Source organism: Mesoplodon bidens, assembly GCF_964165515.1.
Source record: "Mesoplodon bidens genome assembly, chromosome: 3".
Taxonomy (NCBI): domain Eukaryota; kingdom Metazoa; phylum Chordata; class Mammalia; order Artiodactyla; family Ziphiidae; genus Mesoplodon; species Mesoplodon bidens.
In genome coordinates, this window is record NC_138178.1 from 153101196 (window position 1) to 153113441 (window position 12246).

Below are 12246 nucleotides of genomic sequence, written 5' to 3' on the forward strand. Positions count from 1 at the left end.
AAATATTTAAATGGCACCCCTCTCTGCTCAGATATGAGTCCTTCCTATTCTGTAATAGGCACCAACGATGTGCAGAGGCAACATTTTGAGAGATGTCAAAGATATCTTATGGTGTCATTTCTGTAAATGAAAGTAGGCTGGATTAATATCACCTAGACTATGTTAAATGATTACCGTGGTGTCCAAACTACTGATTCCAAATTTGAATAGAGTAAGTCAGTACAATGGAAAATGAACATCACTGGGGACCAAATACTAACAAAACTCAGTAATATTCTATTAAGTAATCATTACTCTAAACACAATTTTTCTGCGCTTGGGCCAAACCCAGATCCCAGTTCATACTCAGCCATAAATTTAAATGCAGATGAAAGATCTATCATTAATCTCATTCTCCATTTTTCTTAATTGTTAATTTTTCTTAATTTTTCTAATAATAGATTATAAAATAATTGGTATAGATTTAAAGAATACTTTTCTTCTTAAGATGCAGAAGAGAGATGAATAAAAAAATTTTAACTCTAAGTCACGTTCATTAAGATATAACTCAAATGTTTCAGGTGCATAGTGAAAAAGTTTATTTATGACATTTCAAAATTTGGAAGAGAAGACAAAGAATGCATAAAAGCATCACAAAACTGTTACATAATATAAAAACACAAGAACTGAGCTATTTCAGGAACCATAGCTCAGTATCATCTATGTATCTCAGCAACACATTCAGTGCCACAGGGTGGTAAAAATATGGTGTTTTAAAGGAAAAACCACTCAGCAGGACATAACAAATAACAATTTCGGTAAGAGCTCTTAGAAATCATAGGAGATGCTCACAGCATTCCTCATGATAGGGTACATGTAAAACAAGCTGACCTCAATGAACAACTGCTTGGGATACTTTGATTTTAAAGAAAAGACTGTGACACTGTTTCCCTTCCAGACCCCTTTTTGTAACGTCAACATCAGTGCATGATACAGAACGATAAGGAAAGAATGCCGTTGTGGTTGCCAGTTGCTTAAATATTTACCAAGAAAGCGTGATCATCTTTCAATCAACTGATAGATCTCAGTGCATGGCACCAAAGCAGGCCTTTCAGAAACATAAGCTAAATGGCATAAAGTAGTTTAGGAAAACCCTTACCCAAAGTCTGGCTTCCTTATAATCCATCACTTTAATTACAAAGCAGCTTTCTTCTGGGGATTTCAAAACACTTCCCATTATTAAGGGAAATGGGTACACCAGATTCATGGGTTACTGGATTGCTTTCTCCAGGCTTTACTTGCTCTTGAACATGGCTAAATGGAAATAATTCAACTTGATTAAATAAAAACAAATTCATTTACGGGACAATAATCTCAGAAAGGGCTGCTAGTGTTTTTAATACAGAATTTCTGAGTAAAATGTACTGCTTAGGACATGGGAGAAGGAATTAGGATAATGTTTTCCAGATGATTCTTGCCTGAACCTGAAAACCAACAATAACAATCACTTACAGGTAACATTACAGATGAGGCATTTCAAACCTGAGTGAGAGAAAGAGTTCAGGAAGAGAGCTCCTTTACATGACGGTGAGTTAAGGGCTCTTCTGTAATCCCATATACTATAATATTGCAAACCGAAACTTAACAATTGTTCATGACCCTATATCAGAACATTTAGAAAATACATTTTGTCCCCTGGAAATCATTTCACATATACTATTTTATCCCTAGGTAAGTCAAAACTATCTGCTTAAAATGACGGAAAACTGTGGAATTTAATTTTGAAAAAGCCTGTATCTCTAGACTTCTGGGGCACCTTTTCCTTATCTCTTAAGAGTGAAGAACAGCCATGAAATTAACTCTGGTCCACATGCCTGGGGGACTAAAAGAAATCAGATCATGAGTTCAAACCAGTGACTGGGACTACAAATAATTTCAAAGCCAGAGTCTTGTGCCTTTGGACTTAGTTTTTGAAGGACTGACTGTAAATGAACCCCACTATCAAGGCTTTAGGCAATTAATTGGGTTTTCTCAGGTTGGTGGTAAGACTTTTAAATAGGAGGAGTTTTGTTTGGCCTTCTTGGTTCCAGCAGGGACATGCAACACACCAGAGGGAGCAGTGATTTCTGAAATCTGGCCACGCAATACTTAGCAAAGTTTCTCTCACCTTTGGGTCCCAAATCCTACCCTAACCTCACTGCCTAAATAACTGGGTAGATGTCAAAGGAATGCCCACAGGTGCTGGACTGGTTGGACAGAGCAAAGGGGCAACACTGACCATAACCAGGTACCAAGAGAGCCAAAGCAGCTCTTGCCGGGGTGTCTCCGCCCACTCCCAGAAAAGAGACCACCAGGAACCAACTCCCAGAAGGTTCTCCTTTGCAGAAAGCCAGAGTCACTGCCCACAGAAGACTGGTTCCTTTGGTGGGCTCTGAAGCCAGACTCGGAGAACCTGCAGAGCTCACGCTCACTCTGAGATTCCACTCACAGCCAGTGACAGAATCTACTTCCCGTAGATGGAGGCCTTGCTCTATTTCTTAGCCAACTCAATTAATTTGTTGTCCTCATCAGCAGAGCATTGTCACATCCTCTGCACTCACCTGGTAAAGTTAATAAGAGTTCCAACCACACAGTCATACACGAGTTACCCAGCTACCCCCATGTGGGACTATAAGTCAAAATCCCTCCTCAGCCCTACTTCCAACCTAGGTTAATCGCCTTTATCTACTCAACTCACGTTATTATTTAATTCTGGTTAACCGGTAAACTGAGGCCTTGGATGCCATGCTGCCAGTGCTAAACAATACCACAAATAAGAGAAGTGGAGGGGGGCCTAGTCCCCCTCCTTACCTCTCAGCTGTGTGGAAATGAAGGCCTAGGGGCAGGATCCCATGTGCATGAAAATTGGGACTTGGCCAAAGGAATATTCACCATCTACTGGGTTGCTGGAAAGCACCCAACTTGTGACTGGTTTTAGACACCCATTCCCTATTTACTCCCCAAAGAATCATGCATCATGGCTCCATGAGCACAATCAAATACAATGAATACAATGACTTGCTCGCTAAAGAGCATAAATCCCTTAACAAGCTACCCCTCACAACAACAAAAAATGAAATCACCTTCCTTCAGACAGAAACTCACTTTCCCTTTTCAACCACTGAGATTCTACATGGATGGTGCTCTTTCCTTTTCTAGCAAATTCAGGTTTCTAAAAGGTCTACACGTTTGGCCAGGTGGAAAGAGACTAGTTAAAGTGGTTGATTTGGACCTTTTAGACCCGGGAGAAAGTCTAAATGGAAGCTCTAAAAGGAAGAACAAACTGTGTCTGTTTGGTTGGTCCCATTGCCTGCTGTGTGTATGACTGTCCCACACAGATTAAAGAAGATGGCGATTCCTACACCTCACAGGGAAGTCAGCCTACAGAGGGCAGAGCTTGTTCACAAACACACTCTTGTGGCTTGAGGCTCTTCTGGGATGTTGGTCAAAATGGACCTGTTTCATCCCTTTTTAGCCATAGTCAAAACCAACTGAGGCTACAGTGACACAGCTGGAACTCCTCCTAGCCTCCTTCTAAACTCACCATCTTTTTTCATGGCACTGGACTCACAAGTCTCAGAGAATATAGAGATGAAATCAATCTTCAGGTCAGGATTACACTTAGCAGAGGAGACCTACTGAAAAATATGTCTAAAGTCGATCCTGTTGGAAAAGACAGGTAGGTTTGGGATTTCTCCAACAAGCACAGTGAGAACCAGTGAGGCTTCTGGCCTAAAGAACAATTCCAACGGATGAAAGGCAAACTAAAGAACTACACAAAATCAGGAATGTGAGCAGAATTCTGGGATACATCTGATAGCTTTTCTCTCTTCCTCTCATTGTTTTCATTCCTTACTCTCAATATAAAAAGTCAGTTCACAGCTGCATGAACTGCTTCACTCCTGCCCCTTCCTCTAAAACAATAGCCTTTTGTGTAAATGTTAGGGTCACTCCGCTCTGTACCTTAGAACCTTATACTTTGGGGTTAAAAGGCAACCTTTTGCAGAAAAGCAGTCTTAAAATAAATACAAAAATACAGACTTTAGCGTTTGGGCTTCACCTAATTCTTTCAAAGAAGGACTGGATAGGGCTCATCAAAAACATGCAAACACATATTTTCTCTAAATGATGTTTTACAACAATATCTAAACCCAGTGATCAAGATAAGACAGTGAGCTTTCAGGTTTAACTCTTCCATATACATATTATAAGGGACAATATATACTTTTTAAAAGTCTAAGATTTTCTTTCCTAAATAACAGATAAAAATATTTTTAAAGTGCATGAATCAATTAAGAAAAGAATAACTATGAATGGCCTAATTTCAAGTTGCTACCTACTTCCCTTTTAAAGCTACATATTATCTGAGGATTGAGTTTTAATTTCAGAGTCCTGAGGATGTGTTGGAAAGCAACAGAGATTAGAATAAAGTCCTTCCAGAGCAGTTTCACAATTACCTTCACTATGACATGCCACGTAGAGAAGAAAACATTAGAAATTATGGCCTGAGGGAGAGAGGAAATACAGCATGAGTTTTGAAAGATGGAGACCAAGAAACATTTTTATGAGGACCACCTCCCCAGGTAACTGGCATTGAGTGAAATAATCTTGCTAATAAACCAGGAGCTCTCTGACATGGGAGAGCTGATGTCTGTGCAGGGAACATACTCTATTGGATACCTGTCAAAAGGAACAGAATGGCAGAATCATCTTTGTTTAAAAATGAGCAGTTTATAATTTTAAAATCTATGTGCTGGATATACATAAGGGTGCTTACTATATACTTCTTTTAAATCTTTTTAAACATTCTTTTTTTTAAATTTTATTTTATTTATTTTTGGCTGTGTTGGGTCTTCATTGTTGTGCGCGGGCTTTCTCTAGTTGCAGAGAGCGGGGGCTACTCTTTGTTGCGGTGCGTGGGCTTCTCATTGCGGTGGCCTCTCTTGTTGCGGAGCACGGTCTCTAGGCACTCAGGCTTCAGTAGTTGTGGCTCGCGGGCTCTAGAGCGCAGGCTCAGTAGTTGTGGCGCACGGGCTTAGTTGCTCCACGGCATGTGGTATCTTCCCGGACCAGGGCTCGAACCCGTGTCTCCTGCATTGGCAGGCGGATTCTTAACCACTGCGCCACCAGGGAAGCCCTCTTTTAAATTTTGTTTGCTGAAAATTTTTCAAAATAAAATGTTGGGAAAAATTAATACTCTAAACTTTCTAAAAGTCCCGTCTCTCAACAAAGTAGCAAAACTAAACAAACTGAAGAAACTTAAGACCTCAGCCACTCCGTAGAGAGACTTCCAGTCTCTCTCCTACTGTGAAGTACCTTCTTTCCATTGTATGTTAATATTTATTTATCCTCTAAAGAAGACAGTGAAGGTGAAAGCAATGATTTTCATTTGATTGTTTGGTTCTGTAAACTCAAGACAGGGAGAGACTAAGGAAGTGACTACCTCTTAGGGTCTGGTGGACTATGAAATTCTCAGTAACTACCTGTGTTTGGTAAGTAATATTTTGTCCCTAAAGTTCACTAATTTCAGATACTTAATATAGGATAGTGAATTAATTAGATGGTGAATTAATTTACCTATTTTTTGTGAATGGATCAAAGAAGCACTGACTGTTAATGAAACACCAGTACAGAATGAAATGTAACAATGTCCAGGACTTCAAAAGTGACCAGACAGTAAGAGGCACACAGAGGCGATGGGAACAAGTCCCTCAGGCTTCCCTGACGCAACAGAACTAGGATTCCAAAGAAAATAAGTACAGGCTCTGATGGCAAAAATAAACAACAATAAATGTTATCCCAGGGAGCTTCCAACGGCCTGAGAGCTCCATTTTAAGAGAAAGTCGGAAGTTAATAATGAACAGGAAAAATAAGCCAGGCTTTAGCTGACTGGAGAACAGCTCAATAGAAAATTATTTTATAAAGATTCTATTCAATTAGCTAAGGCATGATTCAACTTCAGTGATGAAAAGAGCAGTCATACAGTTACCAGATGGGATGACGCACAGCAAGTTTGCTTTCACTGCCCAAACAGGCAGTCACTAAAATAATTTCTAACTTCTTACAAGGTATATAAATTTGGGCCAGTATAATCCTCTACAAAATGCACTCAAATATAAAACAATGGAGGTATGAGGCCGCTCAGAGGATGGGGATGCTATGGTGGTCCACAGCATCCTCTCCTACTTGGGGCTTTGCCCCCAGAGGAACAGAAGGTGCGGCTGTTATCGCCCTTTGTTCATAACGTAGGTGCCACTACAGACCTATTGTGAGAAGCACTGTTCTTGGAGTTCCTGCTTCTGTGCAGAGGGAAAGCTTGGTGTGAGGCACCCACACAAGGAATGAATGAGCTAAAGGAAGCATCGTGAAGAAGCTGACTCCTCAGAGCAGGCGAAGGACTCTGAAGTCCTAGAATCACAGGATGCCTCTGGTTGGCTAGTCAAGTCCTCTGCACAATCTGGGGCAAATGGGCAGATTCCCTCACAAGCTAGAATTCCTAACAGGGAGTGCTGGGGTAAGCTGGCGTAATCCATCCATCTGAGCAGGGGCGGACTCCTCCCAAAGCATCACAGGACTGACCTGCAGGAGTGGAACGTCATCCCTTCCCCACTGTTCCTGAAATCGTCAGCTTTAACTCCACAGAAGAGGTGCCCTCAATGGCTCAGAGCAGATGGAAGCCTTCTGAGAAACAGGCGGAAACTGTCTCAAAGGCAAAATGAAATGTGCTTTAAAAATAAATAAAGTAATAAATAAATCTAATTATTCCTCAAAATCCTAAGGCAGTAACAGGCTTGACACAAGGGATAAGAAAGAAGGAGGGACACATAAGCATAGTGGTCCCTTCTCTGCCTCCTCCTCCGCTGGGGGCCTGGACACCCCACTGCTCTGGTGACACTGGCTGCAGCACCCTGGGCCTCAGGGCTCACAGGGTGGAAAATGCGGTCACCAGGGACTAAAGAACAAATACACCAACAGCAACAGTGACGTTTCATTATCACCTTTCCTGAGAGACTTTGAACACCAAAAGCTTTGAGCCCTCAATGCAAGAAACCTACTAAAGACCAAAAAAAAAAAAAAGTGGGGAATCTGGAGTGTTGTTTTATTTGTTTTTTTTAACCTCCTCTCTCAGATTGTACCCCTCCTTCTTTGATTATATAAAAAAAATAATTTAGTAATACTTGACTTTCAAAAATGTGGGTTCTGACATCAATCCAGTACCTAATTTCCACCCTTTCCCCTTCCACCATCAGTGCCTCTTGAAATAGGAAGTGATGGAGGCAGTTTTTCTTCCCAGAAGATCTTAGACTACAGTGATCATCATTTTGGATTGCATGGAAGTTCTTGCTGTAATGGCAAAGACACAGACTTAGAAAAGGGAAAAGAGGAGAGAAAGAGGTGGAGTGAAACCATCAGGACTAATAACACCCCTCCAAAGGCAGTGAGGGCTCCCAGCCTGTGCCAGAGACCACAAAGAAACAGCAGGTGGGAATATGGCAGTGGTGAGAGGCTGGACAGAGCTTTCTCCATCCAGGAAACTGGGCTCCTTCATGGACAATGTGCTTTGCTCTCTTCCAGCCCTTTCAAAAAGTGAAGAGAGTGGGTGCCACTAAACACATCTGCAATAAAAGCTCTGGAAGAGAAGAGAATGGCAACTGAAATAATACACCTTGTACCAAAACAAAACTATTTTTAAAAGGCAACACCCAACTTCCTTTCAGGCTTTTGCCTGATGGTTTCCTCCAAAGAGAGATTTTGCTGGAGTCTAAAGCCAGAAGAGCGTGAGTCAGGGACCACGGAACGGGGGCACTACACCACCATCTGCAGAAGCCTGGGAGTGGGAAAAGCTACATGGGGTCAACAGTCAGGCACGCCAGCCAGGGCGTGAGGGTCAGGAGCCCCACGCTCAACTTTTAGCTCTTGCCTATCCAAAACAAGAGGCCCCAGCTGGCAGCCTGCTCCAGCCAGCAAACACCGCCTGCCCCCTGTCCCAGCGGGCCTTCAGCTGGTGTAGTAGACGTGGAAGTAGAGAGTCTTGTTGCGCAGCAGGGAGTAGGAGTTGTCGAACTTGAGCAGGTAGATGCCCTCGCCAGGGTAGTCGTGGCTGCCGGCCTGCACGTCTCGGTGGCTGTCCCGCCGGTACACGGGCATGACCTCCCCATAGCGGCCCCGCAGGGAGCTCCTGGAGCCTCGCTCCACGTCTCCAGCTGGGACAGGGTCTGTATGAGCAAAAGGCAGAGTGTCTGGATATGAGTTCAGAGACCAAATACGCCTACCTGAGGGTGAAAAGATGGACCAGGTAACCCAGTGGCTTTCACCCAGGGGAGATACCACTGCCCTCCTACGGGCATTTGGAAATGTCTGGTGGCCTTCGGGCCACCAGAGTGACCAGTGGGTGATACGGGCATTTAGTTCTCAAGGGTCCAGGAGTGCTAAATATCAGGATAGTACCTTCTCAACAAAGCAGTGTCTCACCCCAAATGCCAACAGTATCTGCACTGAGAAACAATGATTTAGCCTTATAGAGCCTTCCTAGCTCCAGGAGTATCTGGAAATTTCCAAGGGGGGAGAAAAAGATATTTAGAAGGGAAAATTCTGACATCCTTTCATCCAACAGGTAAAAGAACTAGCTAAAGGAGGTAGGAAATGCGAAAAAGTGCTGAAATGCTGAAAGTGCTGTATGGAGTGACCCCGAACTCCTACTGGTCTCCCTGAAGGTCAGCAAATAAGATCTGAGGTTCTCCTCCTTCCTGAATACACGCAGGTTTCCCTGCAGACTTGCTTTTCCACGAAGAAGCAAGTTAAGGGAATGACTTAATGACTTAATCTTTCCCATAAGATTATACGGGAAAATAAAGGAATAAGGCTAATGCTTAGAACCTACTCTTATACTACAAAACAAACAAACAAACAAAGCAGCTTCGGGGCCATGTGAGTAGGCGCTGCAAGTAACAGCTGGAACAGAGCACAGAGACTATTTTTAAAACTGCTCTTGTCAACCAGCTGTGACAGTTTGGAGGGAGGAGAGAATGGGTACATTTAGCAAATTGTAATCACTCAGTTTGGTTCCAGACCAAGAATAAATGTAAATATCCCACAAGTAAGAGAGAAAGATAAAATAATCTCAGATTTATACATGTCATCTGAAAAACACTGTCCTTACATACACCAGCACGGACCCACCCCTTTTCCTGCCCCCAACCTATCCCTGTCCCCAAGGAGATCTTGGGGGACATGGCTAGGTACTGATTAAAAAGAAAAGAAACTTTCCACTAAGGCATCAAAGCCACTCCACCAGAATGTTCTTTGAGGGTCTGACTTTGACCTGCGTCCCTCAACTTAGCTTGCCATGCTGAAAGGGACTCTTCACCTGCATTCTCAGGAAGAGGACGACTGGTACAACACAGGAAAGTGATCGCTGCAAATTAGGTTGAGACAGAAAAGGAAACTGCAAATTATGTTAAAATTAAATTTACCTTCGATCTCCTCCTCTTCCTCCTCATCTTCATCCTCATCCTCACTGGAATCACTGACCTGCACCGTTATGTCAGTGCTGGTTACAGGGGTCCAGTCAAAGTAAACTCCAAAGCCAATGTCATAGTCATCGGTCGCAAACTCCCAGCAGACACGCTTCCCCTCTGGGTGGGTAGGTACCCGGATGGTCACCACCTCACCCCGCTTCACCACCAGACGGCTGTTCTTCTCTTTGCCCAGCTTGCTTTTGAATTCCTTCATCTTGGCAAAGGTCCAGATGCACGGAGGCGCCATCAGAGGTGGGGAGACTGAAAGGACAGGGAGCTCACTACTGAGAAAGGAACCCGGAGGAAATGCTGCCACACCCGGCATTTTGCTTAGGGAGGTTGTCATAGTCGAAGACATTCTTCCTACTGGCTTCCCTGACTTCTTTTCACAAGGAAGGAGAGAGCACTGCCCTGAGGTGTGTCAGCTACTCAGCTTAAGAAATAAGTCTCTTTACGTACCATATATACACCTGGTACTCTATCCAGAATGTAATATTCAGACACTAGTTGTTTTTCCGCCTTTTGTAATATAATCACCTATGTAATCTTATGCTTTCTCCTTCCTTTCTTTCTTTCCTTCCATCTGTCTGCCTGCCTTTCTTTAAGTACTCACTGGGAACCAAAAAAAAAAAACACCACCTTCCACACCCCCAAAGGTCTCACCTCTCCTGTGGTCCCCCAGAAGATCTGCAGATTCCAAATCAGCTGAAAGAATATCTACAGCTCCGGTGTGCTCAGACTGGATCATAACGATGTCCCCAGACCTTGGCAGACCATGGTACTTGGCCATCTGCACAAGAGAACTCTGGTTACGGGACATATATAAAGGCGGATTCCAATTCGCCTCTTTCCACCTGAAGGCTGCCTCCCCTGCCCTATTACCTCCACTCTCCCAACTCACAGTCTGAGTGCTAGTCAACATTCCTGCTCTCTCCTCCAGCTACAGGTTGCTAATAAATTCTACCAACTTTTTTTTTAATGCCATCAACATGTTCCCTAGTTTAAAGCTTCTTTCTTGTTCTCTCCTGCTTTTTGCAACTTTCCCACTTCAGACTCTTCATAAAATCCTTGCCCAAGAACATCCTCAAAATTTGCTACTGACTTTTCCATCGACAGCATTTCTGGGCGCAGCGTTCCTGGGCCATGCCTGCACAGTCCCTCCTTTCAGTTCCTCTCAGGACAGCTCTTGCATCTGGGTTTTAGCTCAACCTTCACTCGGCCACACATCCTCCTGCTACAATTTCCATCCAGAGGTTACTTCCAGGTCACTGTCAATCAGTTCACCAAAGTACCGCAGAGAGAGAATCTGGCTCCTACTCTCTGGCTGTCTCTGTCTCTCTCTCTCACCCATGGCACACCTTGGATGTCTCACCCTATAGGTTGTCTCATTCACTAACAATGTTGTATAAATAGTCACAATCTCGCCTTAGACCAGCCCCAGGATTTGCATTTAAACAGTATATTTGCTGCCAGACATCTAACTTGCACGTAAGTGCAAATATCACTCGATACTCACAAAGCCCTTACTGCCCCATGGCAGGAGCCTGCAGTCTCTCCCTAGTGGGTTTCACTTCAAACCACTCAGATTACCATTCCCCTGTTTCATGCGATTATGCCTTAATTTCCTGCCCCTTCTCCAAGCAGTTGACAAGCAACTCAAGAAGAAATGTATGCCTACTGCCAACACGGAAGAGCACATCAGTGAGAGAGCCGTCCAGTTAAGGAATCAGAATTATATTTGTAATAAATGAATGAATGAATAAATGAATGCTGTAATCCTCCCAGACTATTTTCTCATAATATCTGTTTCTGAAGAGTAAGTCCTTCAGCTCTTATTTCCAATGTTAAATGAGGTAAATCAGACTTTGACTAACTTGCTTGAATGAGTCCCTCCTCTTACAGAAGGTTAAACAAAAGATTTAGTTTGCAACTTATTAGCTGCATAGACTTAGTAAAGTCACTAACAGCTCTGAGCCTCAGTTTCCTCATCTTTAAATTGGGGACATAATGGTACCTATCTCACAGGGTTGTTCTCAGGAGTAAATGAAGTATTGTATTATGGATAAAAATGCTTTGTAGACTCTAAAGCACCATACAAATGTAACTATAATGTTCGGCATTGTCTTTACTGACACCATTTGTTATTCTAATATATATGTTAATAATGATACAAACAACCCATCCCTCCGTGGCAGGGAGACCACTACTACTGGTACCATTTCTATGGAATCTTTACCATAAATACCGAGTAGATCTACCACAAGAAAACTGAGACTAACACATAACCCAAGAGGTAAAGTTTCCTCACATCGAGTGGATTTTAGACAACATGGGAACACTCATTATAACACTCCATTTTTTGAATAGATGCTTACTGGGTGCTAGTACAGTGATGGGCCCTGGGGAGGATACACATGATCATTCCCCAAATAATTAAACCTGAGATGACCGTGCTTTCTAATTCCAACCCATCCAAATGCATCTAAATTCTGTTGCCACAAACTAGTGATTTTCAGAGAGAGAGTAAGAATGTGCGCCCTACCTTGCTGAGGACCTGGGCCTGGTCTGCAGACAGCAACTCCTGTTCCACCGAGGCCTGTGCCTCCACGGCACCGGCTGCCTTCTGCTGATCTTCTGTGGCATCCTCCCTCACCGGAGATACCATCTGTGGCCTCCCAGAGAAAGAGATCATGTCAGTTAATGGACTCTT

The 12246-nt window shown here is 43.2% G+C and overlaps 1 protein-coding gene across 6 annotated transcripts in view; it reads right to left on the reverse strand.

Annotated features, from left to right (window-relative positions):
* Positions 1-554: 554 nt before the first annotated feature.
* The window catches only part of TMED8 (transmembrane p24 trafficking protein family member 8), a 31098-nt gene continuing 19406 nt past the window's right edge, over positions 555-12246 (reverse strand). For 3 of the 6 annotated variants that reach the window (XM_081230304.1, XM_081230301.1, XM_081230302.1), the window contains 4 exons: positions 12079-12208; positions 10200-10326; positions 9492-9797; positions 555-8234 (listed from right to left, as the gene is read on the reverse strand). In XM_081230304.1, the coding sequence (XP_081086430.1) occupies positions 8017-8234; positions 9492-9797; positions 10200-10326; positions 12079-12201 (774 nt within the window). In that variant the 5' untranslated portion in view covers positions 12202-12208 and the 3' untranslated portion in view covers positions 555-8016. The remainder of the gene's footprint in view (positions 8235-9491; positions 9798-10199; positions 10327-12078; positions 12209-12246) is intronic. The other 3 variants (XR_014015486.1, XR_014015487.1, XM_081230303.1) reach the window with 3 other exon arrangements.